The following is a 23,929-nucleotide window of genomic DNA, read 5'->3' as shown; positions in this document are numbered from 1 at the left end:
AAACAAAATGAAATAAAATGTTTTTATTTGAACAGGGCCTATCCCCCCTATCTATAGTGAAAGGGAATTTTTTGTATTAAATGGTAATGTCCGTGTAAAACAAGGCATCGTAGCACGTGCCATACGTGCAATAACAGAAAATGCACTAGGAAGAGTGGATGCTAAAAGGATGTCCATATGGTGATTGACGGATGTTTTTTGTTGCGACACTATGTCAGGGAACAGACATATAAGAGACAAACCAGCTTAATGAATAGATGAATAAACGACTGACCTTTGCATAGATTCCTGGGCATCCGTGTATTATGAGGATGTCAAATTATCATAGGATCGTGATTATTCATAAATATAAAAAATCCTTTTGAAACAAAAGAGGGCGGCATTTCAATACACCACTGGTCCCAAAAAGCACCACAACTTTGTTGGTCACAGAAAATTACACCATAACTTTATAATTCTGTTCTTCCCCATGATAGAATCTTGACCAAAACCGTCAATTCTTTTGCAATGGTCCATCAATTCGGGATATTGTTTTACGAAGAAATGATAACAAAGTCTCAAATAAGGAAAAGAAAATACCTTTCTAGTATTATTTTTCAATCTGATATTAAAAAAACTATTTATTTTTATCAAAAACTCATTTACTGTACATAGTTTTTACATATTTCTTGAATTCATAGATATGTCAAACACACAATATTAAATGTCAATCAAATTCTCCTCAACTTCTATGAAAAGTTTTGAGGCCCTACGAGCTAATCCAACACGTTGCACCTCTGACTCTGAGCACAATTCTTTTGTGCTAAGATCCTACTGTTGGGCACAAAATTATAAGCAAATCTATGAAATATGGACCTGACTTGTATTCATCGGCAAGTTGTCCTATCAAATAATGTTTGACAATTATTTTTTGCCATCCTTTTGATGCGCTGCCAAACTTAAAATACAATAAAATATAACAGAATAATTCTGAATAATTAATCCCTTGTAAAAATTCTTAAGTAGGTCTACGCTATAAGCCTTTTTGAGGTATGGCAAACCTGATTGGAGTCTACAAATGTATAGCTGTTTGGTTTGGGTGTATACAGACAAATTTACCAAAAGAAAACCTTATAGTGGTGTAGTATTGCGTCCGCCATATCTCAAAAAGGCTTCCGTATTTTATTTTATTTAATCCATAAATTTCGATTGAGTCAATGGTTACTTTTTAAAGCAATATAATTCAACCAAAACATGACAACTCAAAATTCAAGATTCATTGCAGAGTTTTCTCAATATTTACAGAAAATGATATTAAGAGCCATTTTTCTGTACCCAAGGAAGTTACACAAATTGGCATATTATTTAATTATTTTGCATATTTTTTTAATGGTGGGCTGTTGTGTTATTAAAGTGGCATTTTGGGGCTTTTTGTTCTGGTGTAATCTTTCAAAAACTGTAAATTTCCCCACCCAGACCCCAATAAAAAAGGAGAGGAATTCTATAAGTGGTATATATATAAAAAAATTGATTTCAAAATGTTAACAATAAATAAACAGATTTTTTAATGAATAGGAGGAAAATGTGCACATCTTTATATTTCTCCGTGGGTGACTCGTCCCTGGAGACGTTGGGTTGTAGACCCATCAAACTCAAAAGCCTGCGAAGAGAAACAATAAATTCAAAATAGATTTATTGTATTAGGAGGAACAAGTGGAAGATGGGGGTTCATTCGTCAAAAAAAATATTTGAGTCACAAGGGGGAAAATTAGCTTATTGGGTTTTATATTCATGGCTGAAAAGAGCATAAAACAAGCTTCATCTGATACACTTGTGTGATGTTTGATCAAAAGTTAGGACCTTTTGAAAAATAGATTATATTATAATCTGAAAATAAACATTGATGTCTAAGATATGACCAAAAAGAACTTGTTGTATGCACCTTGATCGACCAAAAACAGTTTCTATTATAGAAAAAGTGAAAATACAGATCCTAAAGAAGCATAAAACCACACAAAAACAAATTTAACAAACTTTTGTTTTTCACCCTCCCATCACTTAACAGCCCTGTACTGGAAAGTTGGTTGTGCGACAAGCGGCTCATTTTTGTAGAGCCCGATATTAGGTTTTCAGAATATGCGCACATACACCCTAACTAATTAATTTGTAAGATTCTAATATCATAGAACACAAGCACTGAAATGCAAATAGCTTTACAACATTGAAAGCTTTGAGAAAACTTCAAGCTTTGACATACAAGCCTGTACACAAACTTGTTTGCACCCATTAGCTGGCCTAAATAAAAATGCTGTACAATAAGTTAGTCATTTAGTCAATATTGCTGTCTGGCTTTTACCCCAACACCAACATGCTTTCTGATTTCTGCAGTAAACAATTACCCAAAGCTACCCAATGCTATACCCTTTGTAATCAATACTGGTAGGCACCAGAATGCATTCCAAGCTCTGCTGTAAAAAATTACCCAAAGCGACCCAATGCTATATACCGTTTGGAATCAATACTGGTAGGCGCCAACATGCTTTCTGAATTCTGAGGTCGAAAGGCTACCCCTACCAGAAGAGCCCATTTTGTTTTCCTCAAAGAAACTTAAAACAACTGAGTACGGTGCTTTCACACACTGATGTCAGGGTAATAAAAATGGTCAGAAAATTCTGAAATCATGCCTTACCCGTGAATAGTACTTTTGAGCCAGATCTTTTTCCTTCTTCACGCCATGGCCCATGTGTAAACAGCGAGCATAGAAGAAGCTACCCAATGCTATACCCTTAGCAATAAATACTGGTAGACAGTCCGTTGTCTTACTCAGCTCCACAAAATCATCCAGCTGAGACACTCTGAGTAGTGGAAGCAAGAAGTGAAACAAAAAGTGTGGGTTAAAGACACAATTGATTTCAAATTGAGTCACGTGGGGTTAACTTTTTATGTTTGATACATGGATGAAAAGGGCATACAACAAGCTTCACTTTGAAATATCTTAGACACTTTTGTTTTTGTTCTAAAGTTATGACCTTTTGAGAATGTAATATTCTGAAAATGACCTGTAATGGAGAAACAGCCTGTTTAGTAAGAAATATCAAATATTACGGACACCAATGAAAATCCTGTTTTGGTTCACCTTTATCGATCAAAACAAGTTTGACGTTTTGGGTGAAAATACTGGATTTATTTTGGTTGTTTTCCCAACAAATAGATAATGTATTCACTTTAAACTTTCACAAATGTTTCTTTATCGACAGTTTGGTCTACACATCAGCATGACATTGACAAAAAAACAACCTATGGCCCTAACTTTAAAAAGCGGCCATCCCTTGAAAAATATATTTATAAATAAACTGGAGTGGGAAAAAGTTGTCTCTTTGTACCGTGCTGCAAGTTCAGCTGCTTTGGTGTATAGCTTCTTGCCATAGTAGTGAGCCACAAGGTTCCCCATAGCGTACACGTTGCCCCTTTCAGAAGCCTCCTTCAGACACTCAAAGGCTGAGTCAGTGTTCTTTGAACATCCTTGTCCTGTTTCATACATTACTCCAAGAGCTCCTGCAAGTCACAAACAATATCTCAGTGTAATAAAGGCTTTTTTGTGATTCTATCTTTTTTAGCCTTCAAGAAAGACTCTGTTAGGGTAGAAATGTCAGGCCATTAACATGTTAACATGTGCAAGCAAGTCTCGCGCACATTTTGAACTTCTGCGACCAAGTTGATCGGCAACAATGTTTAGTTTCATATGTGTGCGATTCTAATTCTGCAAAATACAGAGTATATGTGACCCGCTACATGAAAATGAGTCAAATGTTGACAATTTCAAGAATTGAGTTGTATGCATGGCTGGAAGAACACACCAGCAGCAGTAATTTGGTATATGTCTAAGCTTTGGGGAGTGTCACATTGCTGAGTTACTCCCGTTTGAAATTAGCCAATACATAATTTTTTCTGAAAAACGAACTACAAGTAAAGTGATGTTTTAAACTACCATTGCGTGCGAAAGGATACAAATTAGACATATGTATGATCACAAAATTGTTGTACTCATAGCTTTATAACCTAGAGGTAAGTGTTCTCAAAGTTAACCATGCAAATAAAGATCTTAAAAAGTAAAAAAAAAAAAAAATGTTTTTTGTTTTTGTTTTTTTCAACATTTTTTTCCATAACTTAATAATGCATTGGGCGACATCTGACTCATTTTCACTGAACAGGTCACATATTTTATTTAAAACTAATTTTTATGATTCACAGAAATAACCTAAAATCACAAGGCCAGTCCAAGTAACACTTTAGTAACTGATTTGAGCTGTCGACCCAAATAATTTGTCACCAGCTGGGGCATGTTTCTACCTACTTCTGGGGCTGAAAAAGGTAAATACCCCCTTCAGAGTACGTAAGGATTTAGGCAGGGGTATCATCCAGGAGCTTGGCTGGTATAGCAGAATGTGAAATGTGTACTTTATCTCTAATCAATAAATGCAAGTTTTTTATAAAAAGATGTAAAATTATTTAAGTTGTTGTTATTTACCTTGTGATTCCAGACTCCCATTGCCAGTAGCCTCAGAGTGCCAAAAGAACGCCTGGAAATCAAACAGAAATGATCATCCATATAAATTTAATAAAAAAAAAAAACGAAATAACATGTCTAGCTCTGTGCTTACAGGCACTGAACACTATTGGTAATTACTCAAAATAATTGTCAGCATAAAAACTTACTCGTTAACAAGCAATGGAGAGCTGTTAAGTGAGGTAGTTTTCGAGAAAGAAGTAATTTTCCACTAAAATATTTCAATTTGATTTCGGGACCTCAGAATTAGATTGTGACGTCCAGAAATCAAGCATCTGAAAGCACACAACTTCGTGTGACAGGGTGTTTTTTATTCCATTACTACCTCGCAACTTCGACGACCAATTGAGTTCAAACTTTCACAGATTTGTTATTTTGTGGATATGTTGAGGTACACCAAGTGAGAAGACTGGTCTTTTTTTTGACAATTACCAAAGTTGTCCAGTGTCTTTAATAGCTTGGGTTTGACCAAAACAAATTTGACTACGAGACCACAATGACCTCCGAATTAACATGCCAGTGTTCTACCAAGTACAATCTGAGCTTTCTATGTTGGTGGTCTCCCTGTTAGTGGATATCTTTGTTCAGGGTAGCAGCAGTCCAATGGCATATAACTGCAATGTATCCAGGGACCACACCCAAATTTACAATAGAACCTGGGAAGCTGGCAGCTAGGGGATTACCCTTCAAGGGGATGCTTCTTTATAAAACCACACTAATCCTATTTAAGGCATTGACAAAGAACACAAAAACAGTTAAAGAGCGCAAATTAGTTATGGCTTCAGTTGTTTTTTTAACATGATAGTTGAGTTGGATTGACAGACTTAGATGTGGAGCTTGTACCACTGGAAGAGCCACTGTAGTGTAATCCAAAAGCACCCTAGATAAACAGAAATGTAACTTGCATCCTCAAAGAATACAAGATTAAATAAGGTTTGCGGTAACACCATGTAATGATAATCTCTAAATTAGTTGGGGTGGTTCTGAAAAGAACTGTAGGTTCCAACATGATGTTTTGATCAGTATGCTCCGATTATAGACTCTGATCATCTTTTGGAGAAAGCTGGACTCTGATGCTGATTAGCTTGGTGTTGCATGAAGGCAGGAACTGGAGCTCAATCCTTGCAGATAAGGACAGGGGACCAGTCTAAGGTTAATATTTTTAAGAAGTTTCATATAGCGCATGACTCTCTGAAACAAGGTACTCAAGGGGCTGAGTTTATACAAACTTTCAGAACGATTGCAGTGATGGATTCTGAGACCCAATTATGTAGCACCGTATAAGGGTTTGCAAGGTGCTATGGCACACACAGCAACCCCAGCCTGGAACACTTATCTTTCTGATAAGTGTACTGGGTTCTTTTATATGTGTTACACAACACATGGGACCAACAGCTTTACGTCCCATCCGAAGGACGAAGCAATGGTTAAGTGTCTTGCTTAAGGATACAAGTGTCACGGCTGGGGATTCAAACCCACACTCTGCTGATCAGAAACACCAGATTTTTAAATTCAATGTTCTTAACCGCTCAGCCACCACACGTCCATGCCCAAAGTTCCAAAGTCCTACCTTTTTGAGATCAAGACTCCAGTCTCTTGAATAGTACATCCCCAGCACTGTCTGAGCTTTAATACTTGCATGTGGATTGCCATCATCGGCTGCAAGGAGCCACCATTTCTCTGCCTCAGCGTCCGACTGCTTCACGCCGTAGCCTTCAAAGTAGGCACGGCCAACATTGTACTGGGCAAAGGGAACAAGATGCTTGGCCCTCTTACTCGAGGAGCTGGCTACTTTCATCATGCTCTCAAATCCTAATTTCTGCAGTTTTGATCAACAGAGAAATATTTGTTTTAGTGCGACTACAAAAGAACTTGTGCCAAAAACAGTGACACACCCTCACATTTTAAATTCACATCTGGGATCAAGAATATCATTTGTGTTTAACCCATGCACGGATGTGTGTTGAAGGGTCTGTATACGTTTGGTATTGACTCTGAAAATTAATGGCACTATACATATATATAGCAGCTTCGGATGCTAGAATGCATTTTGAGAAACTTTGAAGTACTGCAGTTATGGAAAAAGATGTTACATTTTATCCCCACAAAGTTTGAGTCTTACATACATACATACATACATACAACTAAATATTTATAAAGCGCCTTTACATCAAGATCAAAGCGCTGGAAAGAGCAAGACCAATGGAACTATAAATACAACAAATTACATCTGATACAAGTGAGTTTTGAGAGATTTTTTGAATAAAGCCAAAGAGTTTGTCTTCAAAGCGTAACTGCTGTATCATTTCTCAGATTGTGTACTCAAATTACAAATTATTCTTCCTGTATCTCAAAAACGATACCACCTTTTCAGCACCTTTTGAAATGAAAATTATTTCACAGGTTGGCTTATTGTATGTAAATCTACATTCACATTTGTATAGGATTAAAACAATTGATTGGTTCCAAAAACTAATGGTCTAAGTTCCCTTTAATTGTGAACAAAGCCAACAAACTCACATGGTTTTCCTTGACTCCAAGTCCATCGTAATACATGATTCCCAGCTGAAACATTGCCTGGTAGTCTCTGCATTGATCAACGCTTCTTTGGAAATAAACAGCCGCCTCATCATAAGCTTCCTGATTAAATCAAAATGGGAAAAAAATGTTTGTATGGTCGACCCTTTTTTAAAGTAACAGACAACAATGGGGCATATCTTTTTAACCAGAATGTTATAATTTTTTTCTGATATAGAGTTTACCAAACCTAAAAAATTGATGTTGTCATTTTAAGAAGATGACACAAACATTTTTAATTTTTTTTTTTTTTTTTTTTTTTTTGGGGGGGGTCTCACCAGCAACCTCAAATAAGATATTGACAAAATGGAGAGACTGCTGACCACAGGGCTTGATGACTCAGTTGATTGTGTGCCAGCACAATAATCTGCAGGTTACAGGTTCTAATCCTGCCCAAGACAATTTTTCTTTGTTCATTTCACACTTGAACTAACTAAGTTTACCCACTCAGTTTCCCCTTTGGTTTATTATTAAATTTCTTTTTCTTCAACAATAATTTGGGGGGTTGAACATGGCATTTTACCTCTTCAAAGTAAAACTGGCCCAGCTGAAACTGTGCATTGGCGTCCCCTTGCTTTATCTGACTAAGAAGAAGCTGTTCAACTTTGTTGTTCAGTTCCTTCTGTTTCTGTTCCTTGACAGCCTCATCGTCAATGATATGAAAACTCCTCTGTGCGCTGTCATTACTGACGAGGCTGTGGGAGCGTGACACGCGTGGAAGGGGCTCAGCAGGAGGCACGACCTTCAGTTGGTGCTCCATGGTAGGTACCAGCCCCGAGGAACAGCTGAGAGGGATAGGTCTTTATCTTGGAATACTGGGTGGTGGAATGGCTTATCTGTGAAAATAAAAGTTCAACTATCACTATCAGACTGAGATAAAACTCTGATTAAATATCATCAGTGAAACAGGGTTAATGCTAGAACCAATAACTCACTGGGCTGGGGCGTGCGTACTCCTTAAAAATAATTTTTTGGCATGATATTTATGTATGATTGAAGGAGTACAATACAAGTACAACCCCAATTACTGGGTCTAGCAAATGATTTAAAATGTAATTGCAATAAAAGTCATGACTCATGATGATGATTGTTTAGTCAGCATGGTCAGTAGGCCTACTACATCCGATTGCCAGTCATCTCGCCCCCTGGCAAAGTCGCTTCCTGCAAAGTCGCCCCCTACAAAGTCGCCCCCCAGCAAGCTCGCTCCCTCTGGGTACAAACTCGCCCCCTCACAATGTCGCCCCCTACAGAGTCGCCCCCGACACAGTCGCCCCCTAACAAAGTCGCCCCCCAACACAGTCACCCCCTACGCATTTTTGCAAATTGTTTCAATGATTTTCTAAAGGGAATTTTTTATTGTTTTTAACTTGATTCAAAAAAGGGACTCCTTAAAGACCTTATTGCTGAGGATAACTTATTGAAAAACCACAATTTTTGACAAAAGTTATGGTGTTGTTGAAAAGGTTTTTTTCTTTTCTTGGAATTGCAATTATTTAATTAAAACAAGTGTAGACCTTCTTATTTTCCCATCATTTGAAATAGGCCCTTGAAAAAGCAACTTTGTATCTAAGGGTTGTTTGCATGAATATTCGTTTTCATTACATCGTGCAATGACGCAAAAGACCGCCCAACGATAACAGGTCAGAACGGATACAGGAACACAAATACAGTTAGCATTACCTCAAATAATATACACCATCCATGACTCAATTAATGCCGTGTCCGAAACGGCGAGACAGCATCAACACCCCTGACAGACGCACTGATCTAGCTTGTTGTAGCTAGCCATTGCCGAAGTCGTCGTTTTGGACACGGCCAAATATGAAATAATGCGTAAGGGGCGACTGTGTTGGGGGGCGACATTGTGAGGGGGCCAGTTTGTACCCGGAGGGGGCGAGCTTGCTAGGAGGCAACTTTGCAGGGGGCGACTTTGTAGGGTGTGACTTTGCGGGGGGCGAGATGACTGGTTTCCGTTGATTCCCTACATACGACCCACTACATCATACATGTGTGCATACTCTGTGGAGGTTTATGCACAAAATACAGAATTCATTTAGTTAAATTTGATAAATTAGTAACCTGGTAACTCCTCTAACTACGCTATGTAAATAAATAACAAGAGTATGTTTGTTTAGATGATCTTCCCATCAAGGGAACTCAGCAAACTCCCACAATGACAAGGGGATATAAACACCCAGCTGGCAACAACCATGGAGGAATAAATTAGACTCTCTCACAAACATTGGTTTAGCGTCTATGATTATGAGTTGCACAAATCAAGAAATTGTGATTTAGTACCAAGACGACAATACTTTAGTCATTATGAAATCAGTGGTTAGCTTGGGAGATTTGAACCCACAACCTTGTTATTACAAGTCTAGCAGTCTGACCGCTGGACCACAATGGAACCGACCAACAGTCGCCTTGTACAAAATGATAACCCCTGTGGGATACATGTACAGTACATCACTCATGTCTCCCTGAGCCATGTACATGCGTCTTTGTAGGACATCCTGTGATTGGTTCTTGACCAATAACAGTTCAGCACCATGCTCATAATAGCAAGTAATAAACCAACAGATGTAGCTTCAACTTTAAATTCAAGTCTTCTTTTCCCCTCGTCCCTTTTTTGCTTGTGTACCAATAAGTAACAGTTTCTGTCATAAACCCTCACCCTCCAAAATTGTCTATATCCTCTTTTTAGACCACCACTTGACCACGGTGACCAAACATCATCTGTCATGTCACTGTCTACAGGCATGACATTGACAGTGTCTGCTTGTTGTCTGGTTTTTATATGTTTCATCTTCAGATTCTAATTTCCTTCCTTCAATTTCAAAACTAAATTATATTAAAACAAATCCATTTCATTTTCTTTAAAGCTATGCCTAATTATTAATGTCTTTTATTTTATTGACAATCAATGTAGTTAATAAAGTTTAAACTCCCGTTATTCCATTATTACCTAGGATGTGTGCAATGTGTGCATCACTGTCATGCTGTCCATCATAAGTCCGTGTAGAATAAATCTGAAATTGCACAGGGAGGCCCGTGTCGGTCCAGTGTCGGTTGCTTGCACTGCAGACAGATGAACCAACTACCGCTACATGGGCAGCGCCATGACACTTTACAACAGTCAGTGGTTGCTGTAGCAACTCGCACACCGCCGCTTGAGGGCGTGATATCACTGACCACGTGTCGACGTACACACTTGTTTTGTTTGAGAGCTCGATCGATGCCACACAAATCACTTGGATTGCGGGAGCTCCCGATTGTCTACTCTGTTCTTGCTCTTCCATTCATACTTGCTGTATCTCGGATAACACAGACACAGACGCTCAATGGTTGCAGATCGCAGGTGTTCTGTGTGTGTGACTGTGTGGGTTTTTCTGCTCTGGAGTCTGTAGTAAACAGTGGAAGTAAAAACAACAACGTGGGATCGTGAAGTGGTAAGGTAGGAATTTATAAATCCGTTACTTTCTATGTTTCTTGAAGATTTTATTTCGAACAGTAATGGTTTAGGATCACTGGGAAGTGGTTGCGATAGTCTGAAAGGGCTCTTCCATGCATAACCCTCGAACTTCACGCCCTTGTGATAAAAACCTACTTTGTTTTTTTAATGACTGGCCCCAAACCCCATTTTTTTTCGAAGTTCGAGAATAACAAATTTCGACAAAAAAAAAAAAAAGTACATCGGCCTTGTGTGATCTTGTCTTGTCTTTACTGCACAAACCACCGCCACTGGGACCGTAGTATAAACGTCCAAACCTCCAGATGGGTCTACGTTGGCTCCATTTTGGGGTCTGATATGTGGATTGGATTGGACCCTAGGCAGATTCATGAAATTTAAATAGTATTAGTATTTATAGCTTTATTTTGAATTTGATGTCATCTGTAAGGGCTTCAAATTTGCAACAAATTAGTGGGTCTCCCAGCTGTATAGGGTTATCAGCGTTGTGTAGTTTTTAAAAGCCATTGGGTTTTTTTAGATACGAAATTACTGCTTGTAGAAACTATGGCCCGCTCACGGGGAGCCTTAGTTTCTAGAAGTACGAAATTACTATCCCAGCTACATGTAGTCCTAGCCTACTTCATATAAACTAAGGCTCCCTTAGCTTCCAGAAGTAGTCCTGGGGCGGATTGCACCAAGCGGTCTTAAACTGGTCTCTGCGCTATAGCCGGCTAACTTGAGACGCGCTTAGACAGTATTTAATTTTAGACCGATTGTAATAGCGCGGTCTATAATTATAGCCAGTCTTAAATCTGAAGTTTGCGCTGATCTGGCTGTAATCGGTCTTTGTTTTTTTGTTTTTAAAGATGGCACTACATTTGTTAGTTGTAGATGATTTGATACAAAGAGCTCTATAGGATTAGATTTTATTTTAGAAATAGATTACATCAATGGGAGGCATTATGATGATGATCAAGGTGATTGTATCGTAAACGTTTGTTACCAAAAGTAAAAAATGATACAACTCACAGATTTGATATCCGATGATTTAAACCAAAGCAATAAGAACAAAGCCGTACCACCAGTGCCTGCAGAGTGCTAAGTATTATCGGACATTTGTTCGTATTTCATTATTTTTCACCGACTTATCTAAGACCGGCTTATTGCAACAGGCTTAATGACTGACTAAGCTCAGACCGTCTAAGGCAGATAGCCGGCTATAACTGACTGGTCTTAGACTGCTGACTTAGACTTAGTTTTATTGCAACCCGCCCCTGGTCTATGTTTACACTCGGAGTCTAGTCGTACGAGGAGTGTGTGGCTTAAAAACCCTATGGTACAACCTGATGGAGTTGGAACTTCCTCCAAAAACCTAGACCCGAGCCAGTTACTGGGGCGCTGTACTCTGGAAATTTGTCATTATCAGTCCCACCGATATAATGACAAATTAAAAAAAAGGAGTTCAGTGCCTCCACTAAGTGGGTCAAGGTTAGACCATTAAAGGGAAGGTACTTGTTTGGTAATTACTAAAAACGAGCATTGGGAAGCTTATTATCCCCGATGCAAATTTAACATCTATTATTACATGGGGGAGCTGTTGATAGTATAAAACATTGTGAGAAACGACTCCCTCTTTTAAAATATTAAAAGACTTCTAGCCAGAAGACTTTTACTCCCCTCTGATTCTAAAAGCACACAAATTAGTCCAATAGGGTGTTTTTTCTTTCATCATTTTCTTGCAACATTTTCACAGGCTTGTTATTTTATGCATATATGTTGGGATACACAAAGTGAGAAGACTGGTCTTTGACAATTACCAAATGTGGTCAGTGCCTTTAAACCATTTTATGGTAAATAAAACTTGAGTTGACGTGATCATGTAAGTTGGTATTGCATGAGTTTGTGGTTGTAACCCTGACCTGCACCTTAACAGTTTTTCAATAGGGTAAACCAACTAACATAACTTAATCAGTTCAGACACTCCCATCAAAATATTTTACTTACAAGAAGTTTTTTTGAAAGGGAGGGGGGGCTGTTGTGTCAGCAGTTTTTGCTGGAAGGGTGTTTTCTCTCTTGCACAAAATGTTAACAGGTTTGTTTAAAACATTATGAAATGGGGCCCACTCGTAAGAAATCAGCACCAAGCTGCACCTGACTAAAATTAAAAAGACTACTTTGTCTTTAACTCCCTTTATTTAGGTCAAATATTCTTATAAATACATCTCCAGTTGACACAATGAGCCTACAGAGAGAGGAACAAGCATTTAGAATTGTTTCTATGTAGGTGTATTAATATAAAGAATAAGATACAATTACGTTATAGCATTGCAAGGTAAACACATTACTACCCCCTGTTGTACAGACAAATATTTATATTGTATCCTATCACATCAGTATGTCGGGAAAGAAAAAAGCCCATGTCTTTGAGGTTTTTCTCTATCGGACAGACAGGAAATTTAAACAATAGACATACAAAACCAGGGTGAAAAGAAAAGAAAATACAACATTCGAAAATAAACTGAGTACAGGATGGTAGCAGACACTAAATAAGTGAAGGATGATATGAGAAACAAAGGCCTATTGTATTAAAGACATTGGACACTATTGGTAATTGTCAAAGACCTGTCTTCTCAACATATATGCATAAAATAACAAACCTGTGAAAATTTGAGCTCAATCGGTCATCAAAGTTGCGAGATAAGAATGAAAGAAGAAAACACCCTTGTCACACGAAGTTGTGTGCGTTCAGATGGTTGATTTCGAGACCTCAAGTTCTAAACTTGAGGTCTCGAAATCAAATTCGTGGAAAATTACTTCTTTCTCAAAATCTATGGCACTTCAGAGGGAGTCTATTCTCACAATATTTTATACTACCAACCTCTCCCCATTACTCATTACCAAGAAAGGTTTTATGCTAATAATTATTTTGAGTAATTACCAATAGTGTCCACTGCCTTTAAAGGAAGGATGATGATGATTTTATACACTGTTGGTGATGACTCCTAAAATAAATGCCCATAAATATTTACCTGGTGAGAAGCAATTTGAGAAACGATTCTCTTCCAAAGACTGGTTTTTTAAAAGTGATAAAAAAAAGTTAAATGTGAGTTTCATGCATGAAAACTTGAAACTGTTCTCACATTGTGTCGTTCAAATTGCTTGGACGTAAGCACCCTGTTTTTTCCCAGCAATATCTCAAAATGAAATTTTCACAGGTTAGTTTTAGTGTATAAAAGTTACATTCACATGATTAAAACAGTCAAAATGGTTCCACAAGTGAAAGGTATCTTTTGTCTTTAAATGTCCTGATGTTTTGATCTTGTTAAATATTTCTCAAAGGCTAAATATAGATTTTGTGAGGTGACTGATTGAGACCAAGGACAGTGGGAACAAAAGTGTGTCTTAGGGATTTACTAGCAAAACCTCTTTTACTAACAACTTCCTCTGATCTTGGTTCAAAGTCAGAAAATAGTAATAGTGCAACCCTTTTTGCCTTCACAGTAGAGTCACTGTATGGCAGTCTTGATTAGGCTAGCCCTGTGTCCATTAAGCGCAGTGCAAATATTATCCACCTTATTTATGAAAAACATTTCAAGGTAATTTGCAAGAACCTGGGAAGAATCACATCGAGAATTTTGTTTGTTTTTGTTAAAAGCAGAGAATCCACAGTCTTGAAAAAATTATATTTTGTTAGAATTATTAAGAGAAGACCTGTAAAACTCAGTGTTACTGGCACCAATCATTTGATTGACTTTAGTAATATCCATATTATATAAGGAGAATTCTGAGAAGGATTCTTAGCAAGGAATTTGTTGTGAGTTGTCTGTGGGAGGACATTAGATTTATATGTTTTTTCAATGATTTGCATAGGAATAGGCAAGTAGGGCAACCTTGCGTGGAGCCTGAAGGCAAGTCAAAACTATTGTATTTCTAATTTTTCTATATTGTGTAGAAAACGTATAAGGGTAAATTTTCACCGAAGTTCGTCGCCACGTCACATGATCCACAAGGTCAAATTCAAGGTCAAAAGGTTATCATACCTAAACATAATCCTACAAAAAAGAAGACATATTTGGAAAGCTTACACAATTTCCTTTCCAAAGACACCAATTTCAACCAATTTGACCCAAAGGTTACCGATTTGTGGTCGTTTGAATGTCAGAGGTCAGGCGCATTTTGACCGAAATCAACGAGAAAGAGCATGCCGTAGCGGGAAAACAGTTTATCGGATGGATCTGAAATTTGAAATTTGAGCTTGTTGAGCCACGATTACCCCATAAACCAAATTTGAGCCAATTTGAAGAAGGTAGGGTTTAACCCATTGGGTGATTTGACACGGAATGACCCTATAGTAAAAATTCCATGGCAACACATGTCAAAGTCAGTCCACATTTTAGCAAAGTTCAGTAATGCCTCACCCAACTAGAGAACGTTGTGGATTTAATAAAGACGCAACTGTCACTGAATATGTATGAGGTATAGTAAAACATTATGGTTTTTATTGAAGGCGGACAGTCGATAATAGCTCCCTCGTGGTAGGGTAAGTTGACAATCTAGTTCCGTCAGATTCGCCTTGAAGGAAATAGTTTGTCAATGTCCAACACCTTGGGGAGCTAATATCGACTGTCCACTCCCACACCGTATCATTCAATTGTAGATTGTCAATCTTTCTGATATTAAAGCCATTGTACACTTTCAGAACAAAAAAAAAAAACTCACAAATTTACAAATAACTTAAAGGTTTTACAGAAGGTGATGGTGAAAGACTTCTCTTGAAATATTATTCCATTAAACATTAAAACAATTTTCAATTCTCGATATCGAGAATTACGGATTTATTTTAAACACATGTCATGACAAGGCGAAACGTGCTGAAACAAGGGTGGGTTTTCCCGTTATTTTCTCCCGACTTCGATGACCGATTGAGCCTAAATTTTCACAGGTTTGTTATTTTATGTATAAGTTGTGATACACGAAGTTTGGGCCTTAGGCATTACTGTTTACCGAATGTGTCCAATGGCTTTAAGTATCGATGGCAACTAGTGGTTAAAGGAACGTTACAGAATTGGTATGACACAAAAATTGTGAAGATCACAGATTTACATAAAACTTACACGGTCTTATGATGATGATAGTTGAAAACATCCCTTGAAATATTTCTGCCTGAAATGTCATATCTGATGAGAAATCAAATAACCTAACTTCGCATTTGGAGTTTAATCGCTCAGTGAGCGTTTATTCATTTTTATTTTGGCATCGATGCAATGCAAAATTTGTAATAGGTTTTCTCTTTTCTCTCGTGACCCAGATCGCCAATCGATTTCAAACTTGCACAGGTTTGTCAGTTTATGTATGGTGGATTACATAAAGTGCTTACACTGCCAGCAACTGTTTTGTTAGCAAAAACAGATTCTGTAATTTCCTTTAAATGAAATTTGCATACACACAATCAAAATAACTTTTACAAATTATTATTCACTCCTGACAAGGTAAAAATATGAGCATTGTTGATAAGTATTTTCTGTTTTTGGCAGACCACAGGGCAAGTTGAGAAGTGGAAGTACAAAACATATGTAGGCCAAAGCAGTTTTTGCTACCTTGATGAGACCTGAGAATGTGTAGTTGGATGTATTTTTGGCCTTGACATATAGTTTCTGTTATTGACGTGTTCGGCCGATTTATTTTCTATTGCTTGTTTACAATTAATATTATTTGGTTTTTGCGGTCACACCCTGTGTGGTGGATCTACTTGCCAGGTAGAGTTTGTCTTTCTGTGTTCTACTACGGCGGAGTAGATGTTATTTATTTTTTGTTTAAATGCTACTCCTAGGGCTGAAACAGGGGGTTACCCCTTTTACAGTCCATACGGATGTAGGCTTGGGTATCATCAATCTGATGCCGGTAGAGCAGAAAGCACTACCTCCCCAATTTATCATGCCTATGTGTGGTGAACCTCGCCATGCAATGGCTCAAATCCTTGATTGTTAACAATTCTTCAGACTCTTATTGCATTAATTTTCCTCACTAAAAATTAAAGGCAGTGAAAACTATTGGTAATTACTCAAAATAATTATTAGCTCAAAACCTTACTTGGTAACAAGTAATGGGGAGAGGTTGATAATATTATAAAACGTTGTGAGAAACAACTCTCTCTGAAGTGAAGTAGTTTTTGAGAAAGAAGTATTTTTCAACAGACCTGAGATTTAGAATTTGAGGTTTCAAAATCTGAAAGCACACAGCTTCAAGTCACCCAAGGGTGTTTTTTTCTTTTATAGTTATCTGGCAACTTCAAAGTTGAGATACACCTAGTGAGAAGACTGGTCTCTGACAATTACCAATAGTGTCCAATTTCTTTACGTACAACAAACCCCTTAGGCCCCCCCCCCCTATAGGAAACATGTATATTATCATTTCGCTTGTGAATGCATTTCCTTCAAATTTACTGAAGCGTGGGGGGGGGGGGGGGGCGCGGGTAGGTCTTTTAAAATTCTTTCTTTTGGTGACCATTCTGTCCATTCAGTTCAATTCCTTCAATTTACAAGGTGTGGGTGGGGGTCAATGGTACGTATGCTTAAAATCAAAGTCCAGGTGTATTTAGAAATGTGTGGATGCATTGAAGGCTATTTTATAATGCAAACTCTTTTATGTGTTTACCTTCTGTTCAGCTAACAGGTTGTTAAAGTGGTTTTGTGCAACTCTGGTATGTTGAGATGTTTACAATGCAATTAAATATTGACTTCTTAGCATGGTGGACTTGTGATTGCAAAAGCAACTAACACAACACCCCGGGGATACAAACATGCAATGGTTTAACATTGACCCAAAGTTTTTGGTATAGTGATGTACTACAGGGCAAGGGGAAATTTAGTATCAACTTTAATCTTCCTGGTCTAAGAATGAGTAAAACAATGTGCTTTGACTAGTCTACTAAAGGTTGCTAAACAATTCTATTCAGAAAATCATTACATTGCCTCTCCGTGGTGTTATTTCTCTGAACTTCCCATTAGAATCTTTATTTAGCAGGCGTTGAACTCCACTCTTGAAGGGCACAGCCATTTTCCTCGGGTTAGGTTTAGGGGCACTCTATGAAGAAAATGTAAATTTGCATTGGAACTTTGCAAAGGAAACCCCAGCAACATTGGCAATTGCTGTGGGCGCTGTGGGTTATTTGTAGGCCTGGTACATGTGATAGATGATCAATATCACAGTCAAATTCTGACTGTATATTGTAAAGACAACAAATGTTCTAGCATAAAAAGGCACCTGGATTTGTCGTTCTCTTTCAGGAAACAATATTTCTTACCAAGAGTACTCAAGTACATTTGAAGGCCAGAACCTTGACCGTTAGTCACGGCACCTAATCAGCCATGGTACGCTCTTAATGTAAAAGAGTGAAAACCCTCTTGTTTTGTCAGCCATACCACTCTTGCAAAGAGCCATGTGCCGGACAACTCTTTTTGGAGTGAAAGACAGGTGCTTTCATTTCAACTCAATTTAGAATGAAGTTTGTTCCAGTTTCACACAATAAGAGTGACACAGATTGACTTTTAGTCTCAACAGAGCGAAACTGACGCGACTCGGACAAGAGAGTGAAATGTTCACTCTTTTACATTAAGAGAGTCTTGTTTGACACTGGGATCTCGGATCTGCCTCCCATATGAAACGCTTGCTCTTGTAATCCTTGCTTGTGCAACAAAAGGATGAAGGTCTGAATCAACTTAAGGGAGATTTTGAGCTTGAATTCCAGTACCCTTTGTCCTTTTTGTACAGTGGAAACCAAGCATATTGTAGATAGATTTGCCTGTGCATACAATGGATTGTCTGTGAGCATCAGCCACTAAACAGAGACCGCAACCTAAAATGTACGCTTTGAAGTTGTTCCATGCATTCGTAAACATCCACCTTAAAGGCAGTGGACACTATTGGTAATTACTCAAAATAATTATTAGCATAAAACCTTTCTTGGTGACGAGTAATGGGGAGAGGTTGATAGTATAAAACATTGTGAGAAACGGCTCCCTCTGAAATAACGTAGTTTTTGAGAAAGAAGTAATTTTCCACGAATTTGATTTCGAGACCTCAGATTTAGAATTTGGGGTCTCGAAATCACCTGGAAGTGGTATTTTGTCAAAATAAAGCTTTTGTCACTTAAAATATGTGTTTTGATGAGTTGAATATGAATCAAGGCAGTCAAATTATTCACTCCGAAAAAGACTGGCGCTGTATAAAAAATCACCCGTATTCACTGTGCGTAACATCGCACGACATGATGCCCCCGTACACTATCCGCATGCGTCGGCCATTAGGCTGACAGCCTTGTAGGGTCTGTGTTGAAGCCACTGACCTCATTACTATAATAAACGAAGAGTTCCCACGGTCAGCTCATTACCATAATGCCCGCGAAAGACGAGACATGTTTACATCACACACCACCACCACGGACGCCCTATAGGGTCCAAAGGTCGTGATAAGGGAAGTGCGTGATTGGACGTCAAAATGAATAATTCATTTGCCTCACATCCTGTGTTGTCTGATAGGTCTGACGAAAGATATACATATTCATGGGCTGCATACTAGCATATCCGAGAGCCCCCCCATTTTTTTTCCACTGTCGGCCTGACGGCCTCTGCATGCGGTTAGTGGTACGAGTGCGGATGACTTATGTGCACAGTAGTCGTACAATGTGACAGTGTGTATACGGGTGGGTCATGCGGTGTGATTGCACGCACCACGCAGAGGGTATACGGGTGGGTTTACACATCCTTTCTCTATGGTTTACAGCGGCATCTTTTCGGAGCAAATAATGCGACTGCCTTGAGCAAGACTAAATATGAATAAACAATTAACTAAGGTTTCCAAAAATTAGTTTCCATGTTACTTACAAATTTGAAAAAAAGCCCGACCCGAGAGGGCGCTGTTCGTGACGTCAATCGAGGTGCGATGAATCGCATGCAGTGCCAACACAGCATAGTGACGCTCGGCGCAAGCTAAAAACATGCCCTCAAAGTTGAAACAATACCTGATTTTTTTCACGTTAGGCAAATGCTCCTTTAGGTTCGTTACGTCTTTCATGTACCTTCTTCGACTTCACCACTAGCTGGAAAAATTATTGGGAAAGTCATGTTTTAGAAAAGAACTTTTCTCTTCATGACAAAATTTGTAGTGTATTCCGGATTCTCGAGGCACGACGGCTGGAAGTGTTTGCCGCACAGCGCTGGAAAAGACGTCGGACCGGACAACCTGGCAAACTGCCACCATCTTTAGTTGTTTTGCTGCATCCAGCAGCAATACACCTGGTCGACATTGCCGGAAAAATGCAAGAAAAAAAACTTTTTCAAAACGTACAAACTCACGACTAGGACTTGAATGTACTTGCACGTACGTGTGTTCGATGTTCGATCGAGGCAAAGTCTTCCTCGATTGACGTCACAAAAGGGTAGGCGGAGTCACCCCCTACACAACTTTATTTAATTTGTTAAACATATAAATCGTCAAAAACAATTACTAAAAAAAAATTATTTTATTGTTCAGGAACATATACTCTAATGTTTGAAGAAAAAAAAATCTATTTCCAGGTGCCTTTAAGCATCTGAAAGCGCACAACTTAGTGTGACAAAGTATTTTCTATCATCATATCTCGCAACTTCCACCACCAAATGAGCTCAAATTTTCACAGGTTTATTATTTTGTGCACATGTTGAGATACACCAAGTGAGAAGACTGTTCTTTGACAATTACCAATAGTGTCCAGTGTCTTTAATTCAGTTTGAAAAAGTTTGGCAGGAAAACACGTCATCCAACATGAAGTGGTTGTAAAGCATTTCCTGTGAGCATGTTCATTTTTCTTTACCATCATGCGCTGAAGTTAACGAACTTGTATTGCCACTGTTAATAGCATTGTGTCTAATTTGCAATTAGTTTTTGATTGCAAATTGAAAACGATTTGGGATCAGGCAGCGTCATTATTAGTTAGCAATTAGATTTTCAGGTACATTTTACACTTATAACTGCCGACAGTTTAATCATGCGAGAAACTGTTGACGAACGAATTGGTGAACAGAGAACCAGCCAAATACAGTAAACATGACATGCGATACGGGCTGGTAACCTCCTTTTGCTCGGAGGCAAAAAAACATATCGCTGCACTACAAATACGCGCGTTGGTGTAACCACCACCCACCTAAAATTAGCCCCAAGATGTAGCTCAAGTGTGTGTACGCACACACCACCAGTGAAGGATCTATTCACTACCACAAACTACGAGTAGCCTAACCATCTGTTCACATAAATTTAATTAAAGCCAGGTTCATCAATCATCCATCCATCGAGATTGATTTTTTATGGATGTTTGTCTTTAAGGCACATGGAAATTGATTAATTCGTTTTTCTTGCTTAGTACGCAGTGGTTTTACACAGTGGTTTTAAAAGGCACTGAACACGTTTGGTAATTGTCAAAGACCAGTCTTCTCACTTGGTGTGTCCCAACATACATGACATAAGCATAAAATAACCAGCCTTTGGAAATTTGAGCTCAATTGGTCATAGAAGTTGCGAGAAAATGATGAAAGAAAAAACACCCTTGTTGGACGAATTTGTGTGCTTTCAGATAGGAAGACCAAGTCAGTTTTTAAGTTATTATTTGTTTTGAGTAATTACCAAACATGTACCTTCCCTTTAAAAAAATTAACACAGAAGTTTTCACATTGGGATTGGTTGAGAAATAGATTCTGATCAGTGTAGAGATACAGTACAAGTACATGTATGGATGGAAACACGGCACACAATGTGTTATTGTATGGAGAAGGGATGAAACTGCCCCATGACTTAACTGAACTGCTATGAAGAAAACACCACGTTAAAGGCACTGGACACTAGTGGTTATTAATCAAAATAATTGAGAAGTGATGAAACTGCCCCATAACTAAACTTCTATAAAGAAAACATTGATGTTGTAAGGCACACAGTTAATGTCAATTGTCAACACTATTCGTAGCAGGCCGAGAATTTCATCTTGGAGAGGGCAAGGCCATTTTCATTTTGCAATGGGCACTTCCATTGGAAAATCTTAAAGTCATGGGAAACTTTTGAAGGGGCACCAAGGCCAAGACCAGGGCAACGGAGGCCGTGGCCTGCGTGGAATTCCAGGCCTGTGGTAGATACTGAAAATAATTATTAGTATCAAAACCCGTTTGGTAATGAGCAATTGGAGAGCTGTTGACAGTATAAAACATTATGAGAAACGGCTCCATCGTGAGACTGGAGTAACATAGTTTTTAAGAAATTAGAAAATTCTTACTCAAATATTAAAAGACTTCAGGTCTAAAGTAGTTTAATGTTCTTTATGCTTCTAAAAGCGCACAAATTTGTGTGACGAGGATGTTTTTTTCTTTTGTTTAATTCTCTTCCAACTTTGATGACAAATTGAGTCCAAACTGTCTTGGATTTGTTATTTTATGCATATTTTGGGATTTACCGAGTGGGAGTACTGGTCCTTGACAATAACCAAAGTTGTCCAGTGCCTTGAAAATGAAGTATTTCTTAAGGGAAGGTATTCGTTTGGTAATCAGTCTTAAAATTTGAAAACTTAGTTGGTGGAAGGAAGTACATCAGCTTTGGATAGTTTTTATAAAGCATTTTGTGATCCATTTCACTTAATTTTAGTATAAATATCTAAGTTTTCATCCCCAAAATTTGAATCCGTGAAGCATTAGTGACAGTACTGTTGCACAGATTGTGTATTACATTTACAGATTATTCTTCCTGTGCAGTGCTGTTCCTGTGTAGACATAATGTGAGAAACGCTTCTCAGAATGTGTTTTCCTAAAAAGAGTTACTCTTCCGGCGTGGACATATTTCCTCCATTTTTTCAGAATTTTTTGAAATTGCGCCCAAGTTGAGTGTAGGAAAATTTCAAAATATGCTAAAATGGATGACTTTGCGTTAGTCTCAAATACTCACCTATTTAATTTGATCATTTTTATTTTAATCCAATAAATCTAATTTCCTTTGAGTTATCCATAGCGGCCGCAACCGGCTTGTAACAAAATGCCCATAGGTTCCACAAACGATCGCAAGGTTTGATCTACTTCCATTCACTTAAAGAGGTCAAAGCAAAGCTTATGGCCAGATATGAAATTTTTCCAATGACTACCTAAAAGAATTCCCAATTTCTAAACACTAGTTTGTTTTGTTTTTTGGTGTTTTCTGTTGAAAAATTTTTACTGAGAAAATTTAGTTTGCGATATGAAATTTTTCCAATGAAATAGTAATATTTGAAGGGAAGCTTTCCACTATCATTATCTTCAAACCCTGTAAGTTTAATGTAAATCTGTGGATATTTTGAAAAATATTTGAAGAATATACTAATTGGTTCACTCAAAATATTCCTTAGAAATGTGTTGCTTTTGTTAAAGTTAGTTACTGAGCCGTTATTAGTAATAATTTTATGACCACCATCTGTTTGTTATATTATTTAAAGAAATATTTAGTTCAAAAATAAATAATAAAACATAAATTGAATTTGCCTAGGATACTGATTACTGCTTTTTCAAAACAGGTGGTGAGCTTTGCTTGGCCCGCCTAAGGGACCCAGTGAAACAATCTGAGCCATTTTCGGGGGGGGGGGCTCTTTTACATTTCCTTTCTTTCGGAAAAATTTATATCTAGCACAAAGTTCTGCCAGAACTACAAACAATAATTGGTTGACAGATGTTTTTTGGGGATGGAACTCTCTGACTAAAAGGCAAGATTTCCTGCTCATCAGAAATGTTTTTACTTGGGGGGTCAATAAAGAAAAAATGGACTAGAGTGGGACTCGAACCAACAATCTTTGGATTAATGTGCGGGCACTCTACCAACTGAGCTATCTAGCCCTATGTTGACGATGTCTCTATTTTGTCAATATCTTTGTTCGGTTGAAATATTTTGCTGAGCATGAGGTATAAATGTATGTAGTCTCTTTTGTGTTACAGTGCTTTGAAAGGCAGTGGACACTATTGGTAATTGTCAAAGACCGGTCTTCTCACGTAGTGTATCTCAACAAATGCATGAAATAACAAACCTGTGGAAATTTGAGCTCAATTGGTCGTCGAAGTTGCGAGATAATGATGAAAGAAAAAACACCCTTGTAACACGAAGTTGTGTGCGTTTAGATGGATGATTTCGAGACCTCAAGTTATTAAAACAGCCGCTACAAAATCAGTTCTTCCAAAATATTGGCTTAAAACGTTTCAAAATTTCAAAATCAAGGGCTTTTTATTAAAATGTCGATCCATTTTAATAGTGCATATTGATTGGCACTTTTTTATTTTCCCGCCATGGGTTACATATATTGTTAGCAGCCGATGAAGCCTTGC

General features: G+C 38.0%; 2 protein-coding genes across 2 annotated transcripts in view; one reads left to right on the top strand and one right to left on the bottom strand.

Annotated features, from left to right (window-relative positions):
• Positions 1 to 559: 559 nt before the first annotated feature.
• LOC117294636 (LRP2-binding protein-like) lies at positions 560 to 10,454 on the bottom strand. The gene is made up of 8 exons (XM_033777136.1): positions 10,089 to 10,454; positions 7,647 to 7,959; positions 7,067 to 7,186; positions 6,117 to 6,365; positions 4,508 to 4,559; positions 3,363 to 3,534; positions 2,669 to 2,834; positions 560 to 1,639 (listed from the first exon to the last, which is right to left on the bottom strand). Exons 2-8 carry the CDS (start codon positions 7,881 to 7,883, stop codon positions 1,574 to 1,576), a joined length of 1,062 nt encoding a protein of 353 aa, XP_033633027.1. The 5' UTR covers positions 7,884 to 7,959; positions 10,089 to 10,454; the 3' UTR covers positions 560 to 1,573.
• Positions 10,455 to 10,465: 11 nt separating this feature from the next.
• LOC117294634 (high-affinity choline transporter 1-like) overlaps positions 10,466 to 23,929 on the top strand; it is a 62,989-nt gene continuing 49,525 nt past the window's right edge. The window contains exon 1 of the mRNA XM_033777135.1: positions 10,466 to 10,577. The gene's annotated coding sequence lies outside the window, so the exon portion shown is untranslated. The remainder of the gene's footprint in view (positions 10,578 to 23,929) is intronic.

Source organism: Asterias rubens, chromosome 9 (genome assembly GCF_902459465.1).
Source record: "Asterias rubens chromosome 9, eAstRub1.3, whole genome shotgun sequence".
Taxonomy (NCBI): domain Eukaryota; kingdom Metazoa; phylum Echinodermata; class Asteroidea; order Forcipulatida; family Asteriidae; genus Asterias; species Asterias rubens.
This window is presented reverse-complemented; position numbering and strand designations above follow the sequence as displayed.